This window comes from Rhincodon typus, chromosome 10 (genome assembly GCF_021869965.1).
Source record: "Rhincodon typus isolate 14 chromosome 10, sRhiTyp1.1, whole genome shotgun sequence".
Taxonomy (NCBI): Eukaryota; Metazoa; Chordata; class Chondrichthyes; order Orectolobiformes; family Rhincodontidae; genus Rhincodon; species Rhincodon typus.
In genome coordinates this window covers 45,286,885-45,307,946 of record NC_063341.1, presented here as the reverse complement: position 1 = coordinate 45,307,946, position 21,062 = coordinate 45,286,885, and the positions used below count along the sequence as shown (strand labels likewise).

At 40.6% G+C, this 21,062-nt stretch overlaps 1 protein-coding gene across 1 annotated transcript in view; it reads right to left on the bottom strand.

The window, feature by feature from the left end:
• Positions 1-21,062, bottom strand: part of ipo13b (importin 13b) — a 206,707-nt gene that overhangs the window by 59,380 nt on the left and 126,265 nt on the right. Inside the window, exons 13-14 of the mRNA XM_048602101.1 lie at positions 10,800-10,937; positions 8,567-8,663 (exon numbers count right to left, since the gene is read on the bottom strand). Coding sequence (XP_048458058.1) covers positions 8,567-8,663; positions 10,800-10,937 — 235 coding nt within the window. The remainder of the gene's footprint in view (positions 1-8,566; positions 8,664-10,799; positions 10,938-21,062) is intronic.

The window sequence follows — 21,062 nt, the reverse complement described above, 5'->3', positions numbered from 1 at the left end:
AAGACTGTTTTCTTATTTTTTCTGTATTTTTGATTGTTGATTCAAATGGGAAGAGGACTGTTCAAAAATCCAAGGATTGTGAAAGAATTACTGCACTTTAAAAGCAAGTTCCCTGACACACACTGCAAGCGCTGTTTACACTGCTGAATGTTCAAGCAGTTGGGGAGGTTACTACAGACAAGCTGAGCCAGCAGGTACATACAAAGGGAGATTCGGCCAGCAACATGCAATTAGTTGGTGTGGTGACTAGTTGTCGATGACAAAGGCCTTCTGCCTTCCAACAGCAATGTGATTGGTTCACAGATAGCTGAATAGTCTGTGGGTGTGAATGCTGGGTCAGAAGTCACCTCAAACTTGAAGAAAACCAGTTTATCTCCCTTTATCAGTTGCTGTAAGCTGTGGCTTTTAAGTGATAAGTCAGAGACTTAAGTGTGAACCAGTTGTCCTGTGCCTCTTGCAAGCAAGTGAAAATACCTGGGGAAGGAATATCAACGAGCAACACATCCTAACATGCCAAAAGGACTATGTCAGCAAATCCTGTGAACAGGGACCATCGAACAGCCTTTGTCTTTCCCTCCACCCATAAAATCCATATTTTCTTTTTAACTTTGTGCACATAGATGTGCATGTTATGTGTAGAGAAAGATTTAACTAGTAAACTTACATATCAATGGGCCATATTGTTTACCTGCAGCTAGAACCTTATAATCTGTAGCTTGTGATAAACAGTAATTCTCACTAAGTACAGAATCCTGGTTTGTTTTGTCAACGGATCTAAAAGACAGGTAAACAGGGAAATTTTGGTACTTTTATAAATTCTCTGATATAGGTGATAATTTCAGGAATAGCGAGGCTTGGACTTTTAGCATACTATCCCATTGAGTCCAACATCATGTGTTTTAGAGGAAGTGTTCTGAGGAAGGGTCACCGGACCTGAAACATTAACTCTGTTTTCTCCCTCACAGATGCTGCCAGACCTGCTGAGCTTTTCCAGCAACTTTGTTTTTGTTCATGTGTTTTAGAGGTGCATTTAATTTTAAGTGTATTAATTTTAGGCTGCAAGTAAAAGTGCTAAATGTAGATAAATTGAAACACTTAGTTGAGAAAATGGCAAACAAGTAGGAGCTAAAGGGTAATCCATATTTATCTCACAAGGTCACAGGTGGACATGAAAAATCTTAAACAGTAGATGGCATCTCTCTTCAACTCCTGGTAATATCTATCATCTCAATAAAAGAATTGAATTATTTGTGAAATTCCCAGATGAAAGAAGCTAAAAGCAGTTGCTAAACAAGGGCATTCCATGGGAATGCCATGAAGGATAGTTATAAACTCCATTAGAAATATGTATTATTCATGGAGGACACAGAATCAGCAGTTTGGTTTAGGAAGAGAGACAGCAGAAGCTCACCAAGTCAAGACAATAAAACAGATATATGTCAATGAGATAGTAGGAACTGCCGATGCTGGAGTCTGAGATAGCAAGGCGTGGAGCTGGATGAACACAGCAGGCCAGGCATCAGAGGAGCAGGAAAGCTGACGTTTCAGGTCTGGACCATATATGTCCACCTCAAGGAAAGAAAATACTAGTTTTATCATTTACCATTTGGAATACAAATGGGAGCTGAATATTTGCCCACCTTGCAGCAGAACACAATATCTATAATATCCTCAAAGAAAACTAACAGGTAGGCTGTACTACATTTTCCAAGCTAAGTTTGAGCTGAGAAGTCCACAGCCATATTTCAATTACCCCACCTCTCATTCTTTTAAACTCCAGTGCAGTACAAGCCAAACATCTCAACCTCTCCTCAAAAGAAAATCCCTCATGCCCAGAATCGATCTTGTGAACTATTAATGGACTGCCTCCAATGCCAGTACATCTTTTGAGATAGCGGAACCAAAACTGGTTGCAGTATTCTAGGTGGGATCTGACAACTGCCTCACATAATTTTAGCAAGACTTTGCTATTTTTAGACTCCATTTTCTTTGAAATAAAAGGCCAACAATCCATTTCCGCTCCCTATTACCTGAACTTAGTTGTTCGCATTTTATGATTCATGCACAAACAATAAAATCAGTGCTGCAGCTTTTGCGTTCTCTCCATTTAAATAATACTCAGCTCCTCTATTCTTCATACCAAAGTGTACATCCTCATTTTCCCACACTACCTACCATCTCTAGACTTTTTCCAAGTCACAACCTATTGCTCTGCAGACTGTGTTATCCTCACCACTTGCATTCACACCTAGTTTTGCACCATCTATAAACTTGGTGATAGTACATTTACTTCTGTAATCAAGTCATGAATATATATTGTAAATAGCTGTGTCCCCAGCACTGCCTTCGCTGTCTTCAATTCATTAGCTAATCCTCTATCCATGTTAATATACTACAACTAATGAATGGGATCTTATCTTACAAAGTAAGATTACATGCAGTAGCTTATTAAACGCGTTTTGGAAATCCAAATCTATAACATCTTCTGGTCCCCTTCATGTATCCTTCCTGTTACTTCTTCAAATAACTCCTACAAATTTGTCCGGCAAGAAAGTAAAACTTTTTTTTTCTTTATTCATTCATGGGATGAGGATGTCACTGGCTAGGCAGCCTTTATTGCCCATCCCTAATTGCCCAGAGGGCAGTTAAGAGTCAACCACATTGCTGTGGATCTGGAGTCACATGTAGGCCAGACCAGGTAAGGATGGCAGTTTCCTTCCCTAAAGGACATTTGTGAACCAGATGGGTTTTTCTGACAATCGACAATGGATTCACAGTCATCATTAGATTCTTAATTCCAGATATTTTTATTGAATCCAAATTCCACCATCTGCCGTGGCGGGATTTGAACCTGAGTCCTCAGAGCATTATCTGGGTCTCTGGATTAATAGTCTAGCGATAATACCACTAGGCCATCGCCTCCCCCATACGACTACTACTACTTGCAGGACAAGATTCATAGAGATAGAGGAATTGGCTTTCTAAGACCTCCCCTTACTTGCCATCCATACCTCCAATTGTATCCTGTTAACAGCAACTGGAGAGAATTGAAGTCCCTCCCCCTACAAACTCAACTGGCAGGTCACCCTGCTGTGAAATTAGCTGCATCGTGCATCTGATGGGAGGGCAGGTGATTGGAGAGATGGCATGTTGAGGTTGTTAAAGAAGGTCAATTAATGGCTATCCAGGGGCTTTAATTCATGGCAAGTTGAGAAAGTCATGCATGAACCTTCTCACATGGCATTTAACTGCAGGGGTAGCAAGAAAGGGTTGAGTTTCTTTCTAGGGCAAACTCACCCAATTATTTCCCATTTTCACCACCTCTGTCAGCTTCAGGAGATAGGAAAATTCTGCTCTAAGTTAGGTCCAACACAAATTGGGAAGCTGGAACTGTCCACAAAATCAACGGGCTCTTAGATCGATTGAATGCACATAGCAAGCATCCACTATTCCTACGTCTTTACGGGGCCCTACAAAAATAAGGGCTGAAGACGTCAAAGTTCCCATCCTCTAAAGCTTTTAAGTATTAAAAATCTTTACTAAGAAGCTGACTGTGGAATGATATATATAGATCGCAGCATTGTTTTGGGTGCAGAGGAGGCCACTTCAGCCTACCACATCTACACTGACTGTCACTAAGCCAAAATACTCAATCTCCTCGCTTCTTCCCTGTAACCCTGCACATTGAAAAGGGCATCAGATTATTTAAATATAAACAATGTCTCATTTGAACTTGCTTACACCACAATTCCAGACCTTAACTACATGCTGTGCAAGAAAGCTTTCTCACTTGCATTTACTTCTTTTGCAAAATATTTTCATTCTGTGCTCTAATTCTCAGTCCTCTTATGAATTAAAACAGTGACTCCTTATCCTCTCACGATTTTGAAAACTTGTATCAAGTCCTCTCTTAGCCTTCTCCAGTTGAGAAAGAATCCCACTTCCAATCGCTCATGAGCCAAGTTTCTCATCCCTGGAACCATTCTCAAAAGTCTTCTGCACTCTATTCAATGTAAACACTTTCTTCCAATAGTGTGGCATCCAGACTGTATACAATACTCCAACCAAAGGCTGGCAAATGTCTTCTGCAAGTTCAGCAAAACCTCTCTGCCCTTGTACTCTATGCCACTATTACCAAAGCCTACAATGCTGTGCCCTTTATTAACGTCGCTCCTTACCTGTCCTGCCATCTTTAATGAATTATGCATGTAATTGCCCAGGTGCCTCTGCTCCTGCACACCTTTTAAAATTGTACCATTTATTTTATACACTCTCGTCATGTTCTTTGCACTGAAATGCATTATCTCACACTTCTCTGCATTGAACTTCATCTGCTGTCCATCTGGCCCTTCCAGCATATTGCCAATGTTGTTTTGAAATTCTACACAGTCTACCTTACAGTTACAATGCTTCCAGGTTTTCTGTCATCCACAAACTTTGAAATTGTCCCCTGCACACTATGATCTAGACCATTTGTATATATAAGAAAAAACAAGGGAGTACTAAGTGAGCGAATATTGACTCCTGGGGAACACCACTACAAACCTTCCACAGCCTGAAAAATAAGCATTATCAATTACTCTTTGTTTCTTGCTCCTCAGCCAATTTTCTACCCATATTGCTACTGTCCATTTATTCCACAAGTTGCAACTTTGTCAAGTCATTGTGTGGCACTATATCAAACACCTTCATAAAGTCCATGTACACCATATCAACAGCATTTCTGTCAACAACTCCCACTTCTACCTCTTCAAAAACCTCCAGCAAGTTAGTTCAACAAAAATTTTCCTTCAACAAATCCATGACAGCTCTCTGGAATTAACTCATTTTGCAGTGCAACTATTAATCTTATGCCAAATAATTGTTCAATAAGTTTCCCTACCTTTAATTAAGCTGACTACTCTGTAATTATGTGCATTAATGATAACCGCCCATCATCTGACCTCCATAATCACGAAGTGCTTCGAAAGGCTGGCCATGACCCACATCAACTCTAGTCTCCCAGCCTGCCTCGATCCCCTGCAATTTGCTTACTGACGTAACAGGCCCACAGCAGATGCCATTTCCCTAGCCCTGCAATCGCCCTGGAACATCTGGTCAACCAGGACACCTACGTTAGACACCTACTCATCCACTACAGCTTTGCCTTCCACACCACAATCCCCTCCACACTGATCTCAAAACTCCAAGATCGAGGTCTCAGCTCCGCCCTCTGCAACTGGATCCTCAGCTGCTTGACCCACAGACCGCAGTGAAGATAGACAACTGCACTTCCTCCATGATAAACCTCAACACTGGAGCCCCCAAGAATGCGTTCTCAGCCCCCCGCTGTACTCTCTCTACATCCATGACCGTGTTGCCAAACTGTGAACGAACGCCATCTACAAGTTTGCTGATGACACCACTGTGGTAGGACAGATATCAAACAATGATAAGTCAGAATGCAGAGAGAAGATAGAGGGCTTAGAGTCATGGTGCAATGATAACATCCTCTGAGGTGGTAGACTTGCTTGCTGAGCCGGTGTGTTTGTTTGCAGACATTTTGTCGCCCTGCTAGGTCACATCGTCAGTGCGCCTCTGGTGAAGCATTGGTGTTGTGTCCCGCTTGCTATTTGTATACCTTGGTCTGTTGGGGTAGATGGCATCACTTCCGGTTCTGTTTTCAGTGGTTCAACCCAAGCTACAAATCTTCTCAAAAAGATAACAACCTCTGTTTCAATGTCGGCAAAACTAAAGAACTGATCATTGAAATCAGAAAGAAAGAAGGAGAACATGTCCCATCTATATCAATGGAGTGGAAGTGGAGAGGGTTGAGAGTGTCAAGTTCCTAGGAGTGACGATAACCAACCACGTGTCCTGGACTTTTCATGTAGATGCGACAGTCAAGACGGCACAACAAGCAGCTTAGGAAAGTCAGCATGTCCGTAAGGACCCTCACCAACTTTTACAGATGCAGCACAGAAAGCATACTATCTGGGTGCATAATGGCCTAGGACAGCAATTGCTCTGCACAGGACCATAAGAAACTACAAAATGTTGTGCGCACAGCCCAGGCCATTACGCAAGTCAACCTTCCATCCACGGACTCCATTTACACTTCTTGTTGCCGCAGAAAGGCTGCAAACAAAGACCTCCCCCACCCTGGTAATGCTCTCGTACAACCTCTTCCATCAGGCAGAAGATGCAGAAGCTTGAAAACGGGCATCAGCAGGTTCAAGAACAGTTTCTTCCCTCTTGTTATTAGACTAATGAATGAACTCTCTAACTTCAAATAACATTGATCTTGTTAATGTTGAGCTTGCTTCATGCACGTCCTGTGTAGTGTAACCTGTATGTCTCTCTCTGTCTAAGCATCCAATGATCTGTATGCCCTTGCTTGCTATAATTTGCCTGTACTGCTTGCAAACAAAACTTTTCACTGTACTTGGGTACATGTGACTACAATAAATCAAATCAAAACAAAACAATTGTTGGGCTTATCTTTACAAACTCTTTTATATAATGTTTACAATTCTCCAGTCCGTTGGCATTACTCCAGAGTACAGAGAAGGTTGAAAGATTGTCAATGCCGCTACAATTTCCACTCTAACATTTTGTCAATACCCTTGAATGCATCTCATCCAGTCCTGGGCCTAAAAAAATTTCTGTGAAGTTACAATAGCTTATCCAATACCACCTCCTGATCAATTTAAAACCTTCTAGTGACAGAGTTTCATCATCTGTCATCAAGGCCTCATCAGCATCTACCTCCTGCCTTCATTTACTCCTCATTTTAATAGGAGACAGGAAGAACAACAGATGCTGGAAGCCAACATCAATAAATGTGGGAACTGGATAAACTCAGCAGGTCAGACAACATCAGAGGAGCAGGAAATCCGATGTTTTGGGCCAAAACCCTTCGTCTGCATTTTAATACGCTTTTTACTATACATGAACTAATAGAAGATTTTGGAATTTTCCTATAGGTTAAATACCAGTCTTTTCCTCATAATCTCCATTGGTTCTCTCATTTTATTTTCAGCTTCATGTGTAGTCAGCTGTATTAATCGAATTTTCTACATGCACTGCTCATAAACACACCTTTTCTATTGATTTCTAACACCTGTGTCATCCAGGGAGCTCTGGATTCGTTTGCCCTATCTTTCATTTTTGATGGAATATGCCTTCAATGTGCCTGATGTATCTCCTCTTTGAAGGTAGCCCATTGTCCAGCTACTTTTTTCCTGCCAACCTCTGTTTCCATTTTATCTGGCCGAGATCACTACTTGCCCCATTCAAGTCTGCTCTCTGCCAGTTGATTGTTTTTGCTCTAGTTTGGTCATTGGTGATTTCCACCATTTTCCCAAACATTAAGATACCAAGATCACTGACCTTAAATGCTCCCCAATTATACTGATTTACTTAGCCCACCTTGTTCCCAAGAACAAAGTCTAGCAGCGCCTCCTTTCTTGCTGGACTGGACAGCTATAGGAAATTCTTCTGAGCACAGTCTAAAAATGCTTGCTCCCCTTTACCACTATCAGATGAGTCTCTGGGGCATGCTGATTGATTTAACAGTGACCTCAGTAGTCATCTAATAGGTAAACTGGAGTTACAGCAGCTTCAGGCAGAGATGACTGTTTCCATATGTGCACCTATGTATACACAGGGGTACAGTTAATAAATACTGTGGAGAAATACTTGAGATCTGGCTTAAGTGAGCTTATCTGAGGAACAGATGGACCCATACTAAAAGACTCATTAGTGGAAGTTATGTACTCGCTCATGGAATATTTTATGTGAAATTATGCACACAAATTTGCACAGAAACCTGATCACTTCACTTTGGAAAACCAAGGCATTTAGATGAAATTGTTGATTTATTTAATTAGTTAACTCATTGTTTTCCTTACATTAATAACCGTTTATCTGTTCCCTTTCCAGACCATTTAGTTCCCATGTTTTCATTTCCACACCCCTACAACCAAAAATTCTTTCAACTAAAAACTTTCAACTGAACCTTCGTAGGTTCATCTCATTCCACTTGAATTTATTTTAAGATGAATAAACTTAATTTTTCCACACATTGGCAACTTGCTTCATTAACACAAAACAGGTGAGGGGTGAGAATAGTGCTACACTTTCTCTGACCCTTAAATCATCCTAAAAGGAAGTTGCTTGTTTGTTCACATCTTCAACTTATGTATGCAAGTGGATACATAAATTATTAGTTTACACACAGAAACTGCTGAGTGCATAAGTCAGCTTCTCGCCTATTAGCGAAAACTACAAATGTAAGGCACAAATTACAGTCATACAGCATGACTAACACAGGTGATTTTCCAGCAGCCATTCATTTACATATTGAATGTAGATTACAAAAAGTCACTCTTTCATTACAAATTAGATATTAAGTTTGTTCTTTCTTTGCAGTTCCCCATTACTGCCAGAATCAAAGCCCCACTGAGCATCATAGGTACTGGAAAACCAGTAACTTGGATCACTATAGTTCACACTCAATCATAAAATAAATCTAGTATCCATTAGAATTTCCAAATGATTCATATTTAAAAGAATGATCACTTACCTTGTTGGAAAATAGAGAGGGTCACAGATGTAACAAGGAGGAACAGAGCCTTTACAGGGACAAAGTGCGTTGGATCATTGGCAAATATATGTACCAGCTGAAAAACACAAGAATCCAAACAACTTTAGACAGATTAACATTTTAAAAATATGAAAAATGATGATAAAGAAAAACACAAGAACAATCATCAATCCCAAAACAAAAGAACATTGCAGTCACCACTGTGGAGAAGTAACTTTGTGCATATCAACCAGGAGCAATTAAAATTATTGCACATTCTGGAATTAGCAGAAAGTGATAGCAACCGAGATTCTCCATTTTCCAGACACGTGCACTACCCAAGTGGTGCTTGAGGTGTGGGGTTAGCATAAGAATTTACAATTTTACTAGCCTGCATTATATTCCAAAGGGAAAACTAACACAAGTAGGCTTGTGACATTTTCAAATTTTGAGAGCATTTTCCATAAAGTACTGAAACAAATAAAAAGCTGGTTTTGTATAGCAAAGTACATCAACACAGTTATACCTCCCATCTCATAAGTCACATAAATTCTGCTTCTGTGGAACACATCGGCATATATAACACCTATGGTATAGGAATACAAATACAAAATCATTGAATACATCCCATCTGAACAGTTACTGTGTACTGACAGCAACTCAAATGATTTGTATTTGGCACGATCTAACAAAGTGTGTCCTCAGTCCACCTTCAAAGAGTCCACCACTAACAAGCTCCCCTCCTAACAACTCACCATCCTGATTTGGAAATGTATTTCTATCCTTCAATGTTGCTGGCTCAAAATCCTGGAATATCCTCCTGAATGGCATTGTGAATTACCTACAGCACATGGGCTGCAGCTGTTCAAGAAGACAGCTCATCAACACCTTCTCAAGGGGAACTAATAAGGATGAACAATTAGTAGCATCCAAATCCCATGAATGAATAAAATGCTCCATTTGAGGGGAGGAAAACTAGAGGCAACAGTCTTTGGAATGGTGCTGTTAAGTATTAAAACATTATACTTACTCTTAAGTGTTCAAAGTCTAATTGCAGTATTATTACATTGTAATGTTCGGGAAATACAACCTAATCGTCTATGTCTAATGGTCTTCCTAATGATCACAATCCACCTGTAAAATTTTACAATTTATTCATTAAGACTCCTAAGTCCTTCTCGTGCTCGGTTACCTTTAAACACATTCATGCATGGGTGGAGTTTCAAAACCAATCTCCGCCACAGAGCACTTAGCACATTGAAAAAGATGCAACTTGCTCAATATGTTTCTGTACATGTACAAATGTAATTTATAGATCCACAGACTTCGATAGGGGAGAAAGGAATTATTAAAAGGAGGTTGAGAATAACGTTTAACTGATTTACTTGTTTGGATGTGACGCTTGGTAGCTTTTCCCACCCTTTACTAAACAGAAATGACTTTTGGACAGTCTAGTTAATGGGAACACCAAGTTCACCAGCAAACAATGATATTTTTGCAAATCACTTTTGCTCTTTGGAAACTTTTAAGTTGGGTTTGTGATGCAAATTATTTCTAAAGTGCACCATCTTACAAATGTAAGATTTATATCAACTAGATAAGTTTGTAAACCCACCCAATTAAGACGAGTCAGCTTCTTGATTAGACTACTTCCACCAGCAAATCATCTTTCAAGTTTTGCTCCTTCCTTTGCTGGAAATACTGCATATGCTGGGGTGTAGTTTCATGGGCACCAGCAATTGAACGCCTCTCCCAAGTAACCTTTCTTCATTGTGAATTTAGATAATGAGAGCATTACCGGTGAGTTCAAGTCTGCACTTACTTAAAACTGCATCTTTGCAATTTGAAGCAGGCCAGTGAATACTAAGTGAATGCAAAACCATGATAGACTTTTCCTCTGCCTAGCTCAAGTTAAAATCCATTCTCAAAGTGCCTGCTGCTATTACACTGCAAATCACATAAATCAGCAAGGATCAAGGATTGAAGCTGTGACTTGGTGTTGGTTTTAACCCAAATATAAATTAAGAAATAATTAAGTAGCAAGTACTTAAAATGGTGCAATAAATTTGACAATCTCTAACCCATCAGAAGTGGACTTCTGTAAATGTAAAATTTTATCAAAGCTCAATTTTAATACAAAGATTTTCCTTCCATCACAGTACAAAAGAAAGTAAAGATCATTCAGTTTGTTCAATGAAAGAACTTTATTTGAAATAACATGCATGGATTGTACCTGTCGCGTTAATTCCAATGCGGATGCCTGTGGAATAGTACTGTACATCTGACCCAACATTTCTGAAAGCTGTGGAATCATGGGCGCAAAATCATCCAAAAGAGTCTTCACAGACTTTTCAAAGATTGCACAAACAGACTAGAAAGAAAAATGAAAGAAATCTCAATTATCACAATAAAAAAAAGTTATCATGTTATTTTTAATTCACCACAGCATAGTGTAGGTCTCAAACACTCAGGCTAACAATGGCACTAGTATTTATGAAATATGACTTTAGCTTAGAGGTGAGCAATGAAGTTTTCCTAGCTTTGCCAACTAAATCACCATCCCTTCACTTTATCTAAAATGTACTGCCTCACTTTTCTTTACATAAATCTCGTCTGGTTTCTACCTATCCAAGTTACTATTCCAAGATTTTTTGTTTTAAACCGTCCTCATCATTTTAACCTTCAGTGTCAAGATTCTTATTTTTATACATGTGCAAGTTTTATTTGGATGTTCACTCCTGAAATCTATACTTTTAGATGTCAGATGTATTTAAAATACATCTCTCATTCCTTCAGTCCAAAAAAAAAATCCATTTACTACTACTCCCAATGGCAACGCCCAATAGGGCACTTACATTCAGTGCCAACAGCGTGTGACTGGATTAAAGATGACCAGCTGAGGATGTTCCATGGATCATTTTCTAATCCTCAAGATACAGACAAGGTACCGGAGAACTGGATGCCTACGAACATTGTACCATTGTTTGGAAAGGATGTGAGCAATAAGACAAATAATAATAGGCCATTCTGTCCGATTTCAGCAATGGGGAAATTATTAGAATCAATTCTGAACGTGAATAAACTGTCACTTAGAAGGCATGATTAGTCAGGGATAGTCAACATGTTCTTATTAAGGGAAGGTTGTGTTAGACTAACTTAACTGAATTTTGAGGAAATTACAAGGAGGTGATTAACGAGGGTAGTGTAATGGATATCATCCATGGATTTTAGTAAGCCAGTTGATAAAGTCCCAAGTGGCAGACCAGTCAGAAATATTATGGCTCTGGGGATACAGGGGTATGTGGCAAGTTGGATCCAAAAACTCGCTCAGCAACAGGAAACAAATGGCTGATGGATGTTTTTGCATTCCACAGCACTCAGTGTTGGGGCTTTTGCTGTCAGTTTTACTTATTAATGGTTTGGACTTAAATGTGGCAAGCATGATTAGGAATTATGCAGCCAAAACAAAAATTGGCCATGCAGTTGATGGTGAAGAGGATAGCTGCCAACTCCACAAAGATATCAGTTGGTTTAGTTGAGTGGGTGAGAGAATGTCACACAGAGGTCCATCAGGAGAATATGAGGTAATGCATTTGGAAATAGTAAACAAAGCTGGAGAATATAGAATAAATGGGAGGATATTGAGAAGGGTAGGGAGACAGAGAGAAGAGATAGAGCACCTTGGAGTACATGCCCACAGGTCCTCAAACAAGGCAAGACAGGTAAATAAAGGTGGGAAATAAAGTAAATGAAACGTTTTCCTTTATTGGAGGAAATATAGAACTATAAAAAAGGATGCTAGAATTGCATAAAACATTGGTTAGATCACACCAGGGCAGTATGCACATTCTGCTCAGGCAAGACATAACTGTTCTGGAGACAGTACAAAGAAGATTTACAAAGAATGTGGCAGAGCTTTGAAGACCGCAGCTGAGAAAGGAACATATTGGCTAGAGTGGTTTTCCCAGAACAAAAGATACATGACACCAGGAGTTTATAGTCCAACAGGTTTATTTGAAATCAAGCTTTGGGAGTGTAGTCCCTACGTTGGGTGAAGTGACAGAGCAGCACGCAGGCATAGAATTTATCAGCAGAGACGTCAAGGGCAGAGAAATCAAAAGACCATACAAATGGTGTGAGTGGAGCATTGAATAATAAGTCTCTGCAAGTGATCAAAAGTGTCAGATGGTGCGAGTGAAGTGTCAACAGCTGAATAACAAGTAAAGGGATAACCTATGATCCGATTAAATAAGGCAGAGGCGCAATTACAAAAAATTAAAAATAAGGTGGTGCTGGAGACATAACATGCTTGCTATAAGAATCGCATGCCAAAGGTCGAACCAAAGTAATAAGTAATGCAAAATTGTACAAACTAATTAAGATAGATAGATTGTAACAATTTATCAAGGTGATGGTGTCAAAACAGTACAGTAACAATGATCTTAGATACAGAAGTGTGGTGGGGTCACATGTAGCGCGACATGAACCCAAGATCATGGTTGAGGCTGTCTTCATGGGTACAGAACTTGGCTATCAGTTTCTGCTTAGCGATTCTGCATTGTTGCGCATATCAAAGGCCGCCTACGTTCCAAGGAAAGTCGTCCTTACCTAGCCAACCTCTCCCTCTAATTCAGGTCTACTAGTCCTGGTAACATCCTCGTAAATCATCTTTGCACTCTTTCCAATTTAACTATGCCTTTTCTATAAGGGGTGACACAATATTCCAAGTGCAGCCTCACCAACGACTCCGATACGTGAATATTGGAGGCCGAATGTCCTCGACTGCTGAAGTGTTGGCCGACTGACAGGGAACATACCTGTCTGGCGGCTGTTGCGCAGTGTCCATTCTTCGGTTGTCGTAGCTTCTGCATGGTCTCACCAATATACCATGTTTCAGGGCATCCTTGCCTGCAGCATATGAGATTGATAACATTGACGGAGTCACATGAGTACCTGCTGTGTAAGTGGTCAGTGATATTCCCACATGTGATGGTAGTATCCATCTCGATGATCTGACATATCTTGCAGAGGTTGCCATGGCAGAGTTGTGTGGTGTTTGGTCAATGTCCTGAAGGCTGGGTAGCTTGCTGCAAACGACGGTCTGTTTAGGTTTGGTGGTTGCAGTACTCAATACCAACAACTGCCAATTTCCAGATGCCATCCTACAATTCATCTGCTTCATCCTCAACCACAACATCTTCACCTTCCACAACCAGTTCTTTATCCAGACACATGGAACAGCCATGGGGACCAGATTTACACCTCAACATGCCAACATTTTCGTGCACAAGTTCAAGCAAGATTTCTTTGCTGCACAGGACTTCCAACCAGTATTATACACCAGATACACTGATGACATTTTCTTCCTTTTGACTCATGCATTTGAAAACACTTCACAAAACATTTTTCAGAAAAAATCTTCTCCATTATCACAGCACTAATCAAAGAAGGATTGCAGCATTAATCAAAGGAGGACCTCCTCTCCCCCTTCAGTAAGAGAAGAAGGTGGCTCTATAAAGAATGGCCACTGAGCCCATTCTGTCTGCACTGGTTCTGACAGCCATAGAGCAATACAGCATGGAGGCAGACCCTTTGGCCCAAAGTGGTCAATGCTGACCATGGTACCCCACTAGTTCCAATTGCCCGCATTTAGTCCACATTCCTCTAAACCCTTCCAATCCATGTACCTATCCAAATGTTTTTTTAAATGTTGCTATTGTACCTGGTTCAACCACTTTCTCTGGCAATCTGTTTCATACATGCACCACTCTCTGCGTGAAGAAGTTGCCCCTCAGGTCCTTCTTAAATCTTTCCCCGCTCACCATAAACCTATGCCCTCTAGTTTTAAATTCCCCATCCCTGGGAAAAAGCCTGTACACATTCATCCTATCTATGCCCCTCATAATTTTATACACCTCAAAGTCGCCCCTCATTCTCCTACGTTCCAAGAAATAAAGTCTATCCTGGCCAACCTCTCCCTATAACTCAGGCCTACTAGTCCTGGCAACATCCTCGTAAATTTTCTTTGCACTCTTTCCAATTTAACTATTCCTTTTCTGTAACAGGGTGACCAGACCTCTACACAATATCCAAGTGCAGCCTCACCAACGACTTACACAACTGTAACACAACACCCCAACTCCTATACTCAATGCCTCGATCAATGAAGGCCAGCATGCTAAATGTCTTCTTCACCACCCTGTCTACTTTAGACGCTGCTTACAATGAAATATGTACTTGTACTCCTGGGTCCCTCTGTTCCACAACTCTCCCGAGGGCCTTACCATTTAGTGTACAACACCTCACTCTTATCTGTAGTGAATTGCATTTGCTAATCCTCAGCCCACTTCCCCATCTGAGCAAGATCCCTCTATAATTTTTGATAACCTTCCTCACGATCAACGATACCTCCTAATTTTGTATTATCCGAAAATTTACTAATTATGCCTTGTACATTCACATCAAGATCATTTACGTAAATAATAAATAACAAAGGTCCCAGCACCAACCCCTGCGGCACACCACTAGTCACAGACCTCCAGTCTGAGGGACAACCTTCAACCATCACCCTCCACTTTCTCCCATCGAGCCAACTTGGAGTCCAGTTGGCTAGTTCTCCCTGGATCCCATGCGACCCAACCTTCAAGACAAGCCTGGCGTGCGGGACCTTGTCAAACCGCAGCAAAGCTTTTTACTTTGTCACAGCACAAATTCACACACTCACACACACACACACACACACACACTTGAATAGATGCCACTCAAGAGGCAGCAATTTAGCAATGTCTGCACTAGCTGTCCTATGGAGAAATTTACCTAGTGCCTCTCTTCTGCTTCCTCCTCCTAACCGTGCACAATCTTCCTTTATAGATAACAATCCAAATTACACTTAAATACCTTGATTGAAATGTAGAAGGTAATTTCATTACAGATAACACCTGCTGAATGAAAATGACATTTTTTTTCCCCTCAAATCGCCACTGCTTCGTTTGCCAATTACCTTCTATTTGTGCCTTCTTCTTAATCCTTTCATGAATGAGAGCAGTTTTCCCTATCTATTCTAGTATACACCTCAAAATTTGAATACCAGTGTTAAATTTCTTCTCTAATCCCTCTTCCCAAGAAATACAGTTCTAACAGCCCCAATCTACATTACTAAAATTCTCATCTCGGGCATCATTTTCATGAACCTTTCATGCTCTCTCTCCAATACCTTCATATCTTTCCTAAACTGTCACCCAGAACTGCATACAGTACTCGGGTTGAGGGCAAATCAGTGTTAATAACTATAAGATCATAAGAAATAAGAGGAATAGGTCTTTTGGCCCCTTAACAGGACCATGACTAGACATTTCTCACGTCCACTTCTGGTGTTTTCCCCTTAATCCTGGATTCCCCTACTGATCAAGAATCATTTTCTGAAGAAGGGTCTTGGCCTGAAACATTAGTTTTCCTGCTCCTCTGATGCTGCTTGGCCTGTGTTCATCCAGCTCTACACCTTGTTATCTAAGAATCTATCCATCTCAGCTTTAAATATACACAAGGATTTTGCCCTACAGCATTGTGGCAACAATTTCCAAAGACTCTTAAATCTCCAGAGAAGAAATTTGTCCTCATCTCGGTCTTAAATTGGCACCCCTTTATTCTTAGTCTATGCCTCCTGGTCCTAGACTCTTCCATGAGGGAAAACATCCCTTAACACTTACTCTGTCAAGACCCTTAAGAATCAGGTATGTTTCAATGAGACCACCTCCCATTCTTCTACACTCCAGTGAGTAAAGTCTCAAACTGTTTAGCTTTTGTTCCAAAGACAATCTATCCAAACCAGGGACCACCCCTGGAGAACCTTCTCTGAACTGCCTCCAATGAAATGATACCTTTCCTTAAATTAATGTGCCAAAACTGCTCACAGTACTTCAAAAGTGGTCTCACAAGCACCTTATACAGTTACTGTAAGATTTCCCTACTTACATACTCCAAAACCCTTGAAATAAGGGCCAACATTCCATTAGTCTTTCCAATCACCAGCTCACTCACCTACTAGCTTTCAGTGTTTCATGCACCAGTCCCCCAGGTCCCTTTGTGTTGCAGTTTTCTGCCGTTTTTCTCCATTTAAATAATACTCTGTTCTTTTGTTCTCCCTTCCAAAATGAACAAGTTCACATTTCCGATGCAAATTTAACATAACCTTGTTACTTTCACATTCTATGCCTCTATCAATAAAGCCTAGGATGCTGTAAGCTTTATTAGCTGCTTTCTCAACCTGTCCTGCCATCTTCAATGATTTATCCACAGATACACTCAACTCAGGAATCTCTGCTCCTTTTGGAAATGTACTCTATTTTGAAATGTGTCTGTGTTCTACCTGCCAAAATAAAATCACTTCACACCTTAAAAATAGAACCTCTAAGTTAAATCACCACACAGGAGGTGGGAAGATCATGGGGGAAACTTAAAAAGCATCCCAGGCTATGGGAGGTAAGGCAGGAAATTGCAGGGTCTCTGAAGAAAATTTTTAATGCTTTTCTGGACCGGGAGGAGGAGGGTGTTGCTACAGGACTGGAGGACAGCAAATACGGATTCACTTTTTAGGACAGGCAGTAGAGATAAACCACAAAATTACAGACCTGTGAGTGTCATGACAGTGGTAAGGAATCTGTTAGATAAAATTCTGAAGCAGCAAATTATTACTCATTTGGAAAGGCACAGGTTAATTAAAGATAGTCAGCAAGGCTTTGTCAGAGGGTCGTCATGCCTGACAAATTTGCTAGAATTTTTTCAGAACTTGATCAAGTGTGTGGATGTGAGAAGTTCAGTTGATGCAGTTTACACAGATTTTAAGCAAAGCTTTTGACAATGTCCCACGCGGGAGACTGATTGAGTAGGTTAAAGGCACATGGAATTGAGGGAAACTTGATGAAATGGATCATAAGTTGGCTTAGGATAGTGGTAGTCAGCTGTTTGAGTGACAGGAGGCTAGTGTCCAGCCGCGTACCACAAGGTTCAGGACCGGGACCCTTATTGTTTGTTATATACATAATTGATATAGATGAAAACATGGTGGGGGGAATGTTCTGCAAATTTGCTTATGACATCAAGATTGGTAGTGTGGGTTGGTCAGATGGGCAGACCTTGCCAGATGGTATTTAACCTTGATTAGTGCAAGGTGATGCACTTGGAAAGAAGAAACAAAATGAGGGATTATTTAATGCATGGCAGGACTCAAGGTAGCTTGGAGGAACAGAGGGATCTTGGGGTAATTATTCACAATTCCCTGAAGTTGGCGGAGCCGTGAGTAGGATAGTTAAGACGATGTATGGGATGTTTGCTTTCATCAGTTGTGCTATACTGTATAACAGCAAGAAGGTAATCTTGGAGATATACAGAGCAGTGATCAGGCTGCAACTAGAGTACTGTGTGCAATTCTGGTCACTTCACTACAAGAAGGATGTGTTAGCACAAGAGGAGATATAGAGTTGGTTCACTAAGATGTAGCCTGGGGTAGAGAAATTGAGCTATAAGGAGAGACTAGATAGGCTTGCATTGTTTTCTTTAGAGCAGGGTAGACTGATGAGGGACATAATTGGAGGTGTATAAGGTTATGAGGGGTATGGACAGGGTGAATACACAGCAGCTATTCCTCCTGACTGAGGGGTCAATCATGAGAGGGCATAGTTTTAGGGTAAGGGACAGGAGCTTCAGAGGAGATCTGGGGAAAAAAACTTTTTTGCTCAGCAGGTGGCGGGAATCTGGAATGCACTGTCTGGGAAGGTAGTGGAGACTGTAAACATTACAACCTTTAAAAGATATTTCGATGAGTACTTCAAATATCATAACATTCAACGATATGGAACAAGGGCAGGAAATTGGGATTAGCGCACTTTTAGTACTAGTTATGTCAGTGCAGACTCGATGGGCCAAAGAGCCTTTTCTGTGCTGAATGAATCAATTAGATTATTAAAGTAACTCTCAGTATAAAATGTTCAATTCGCTATAAACAAATGTCAATCAGCAACTATAAAGATGAACACTCTAATTACCACTTAGACCTAACTGTGCCACACATCCCTTGACATAAGTGATTCTGAAAATCTTGAAATACAATCAAGCATTCATAACGACAACAGCTATCAGAACAAATTATTTCATCTCCAGATAATGAAGCTTACTGAACTGATAAGAAGTTTTTTTTTTCTAAGTACACCAGACAGGCTGTCAATCAAAATACTCCAGAAGCAGTTGGTTTTATTTATATTCTCTCCAGGGCAAGTTGTAATTCCTTTTCCCCCCAAATTTAAAATGCTGAGAGTTTTAAATCTCTTCAGCAAATGACAATTAAGAGTTTGCAAACCCTGTTTATTCTAAATTCCAATACATGAGAGAATCTCTCTCATTGGGAACACATTCCAACATTTACTGATCAATGTAATTGTCAACTTACATTTCAGGACAGAATCACAGATTCAATTCAAAGCACATCTAACTTCCGATGTGCATTTCCCAGCTGAAACTAAAATAAGTTTTCTTTGAACTTCAAAGCAGGTCATGAAAATGTTCCAGCAACAAGCAAGCTTTTTTAGTTTGTTTCCACTTGGGATTGGAATTCCCCAGAAGTACACAACTCCCCTGAGGTGCTGAAATCACATTCTTTGACAGCAGAACTGCAAAAAAAAAATCTTCACAGGGTTTAAACTGACCATCCCCACAACAGGCTGACAAGGGTGGGAATTATACATATAGGTGGACTACCGCACCCATACGCTGCAGTGATGGTAATGGGGTCAGCCACATGGACTTCATAGAATGAGTTCCCTGATCGGACGAGGTTAGCAGCCCCAAAAAGAGAAACCTGGCTGACAGATATAAACAGGAAGTTCCGTTCATTCAGAGCTGGTTCTAAGGAAGCCAGACCAGTATCAAGTACTGTACACGTGTAAATAAAGGGTGACCTGGTGACGGGATACCGGCCTCTATGGAGTTATTTCAGTGACAATTGCAGGAATGCGAAATGGGATAATGTTGTTGTAGCAGTAGTGTCACTGAGTAGTACTCCCGAGGCCCAAATTAATGGTTTGTGCATTTGGGTTCAAACCCAACAAGGCAGCTGCGGAATTTACATTCAATTAATAAATCCAAAATATAAAGCTAGGCTCAGTAACATTGGCATGAATTTACCATCGAAGGTCTTAAAAGCCCATCTAGTTCATCCATTTCCCTTAGGAAAGGAATCTTTCATCCTTCCCTGGTCCAGTCTACGTGTGACTCCAGATCTAAAGCAATGTGGTTGATTCTTTTATGCCTTCTGAAAAGGCCTAGCATCCATCTGAGTTCAAAGGCCATTTGAAATGGACAAATATTCGCAAATATTGTTAATGATGTCTATATCCCTCCCCAAAAAATGTAAAAATCCCAAAGTCTGGTCCTCCCCACATTTTTAAAGCATTCCCAAGCAAGTCTGATTCAGCCAAAATCCAGTCCACTGTCTGACATTTCCTCTCTGTATCTCCTTGGACAATGAGGTACATTCAAGCTGGTTTCATCGTTTTTGGGTCTAGGCAAGCAAACTGAACATAAACACAAGCCTGGACAGCTGAATAATCCTTGAGCAGCTTGCTACTTTATACCAAGAAAGACACTGGCTTCGAGTATCAACCCTCTCCCTGTCCTTTTCCCAACTCAAGTGCCACTTGTCAAGGGTTTTCTCACCACTTCCAGTCGCTGCTGGCCCACATTTTCTCTCTCTGTCTCTTTCCCCAGTTTCAGCAAACAATAGCTTCCTACCTCTGATCCCAACCTTACAGCTGAACTTTCAAGCAGTGGCACACAGTAAATCCTGAAATTTTTAGCCCTTTTCCAAGATTGCCAAAGTTGGACTCTCTGCTGTCTCGCCAAAGGAAGTAGTATCAGGAAAACATCTTCACAAGGTTGGTCAAAAAGGTGGCCCCCATTTCTGTAAACTCCTTCAAATCTACACAATCTCATGACTCTGGTTTTTTGTGTGCCATCTTGCTCCTCACTCCATTATTACCAGGTGTGCCTCAAGTGGTCAGGGCACAGGCTCTAAAATCTTTTCTGGATCTCCTCTTGCTCTCTCTCTTTCAAGCACTTCTTTCATACTTACCTCTTTGATCAAGTTTCTGGTTGCCATTTCAACTATCTTCTTTGTCTTGTTGGCATGGTTTTTAAAAAAAAAAAATTGATTATCCCTTGGAAGAGCTTTGGATTTTTTTCTTTGTCAACTGTGCTACATAAATATAATTTGTTGTTGTACCATGAATCAGATACAAACCCACATCACATCAAGCTCTAGCGTGGTCAAGTAAACATGCACTGAAGGTTAATTATAAGCAAAGATTTTCAGAAGTTGCTCACAAAAATTATTACAATCACTTCCCTGAACACCCGAAAGTGACTGAGCAAGTTAATCAGAGACAACAAGGTGCAGGGCTGGATGAACACAGCAGGCCAAGCAGCATCATAGGAGTAGAAAGGCTGA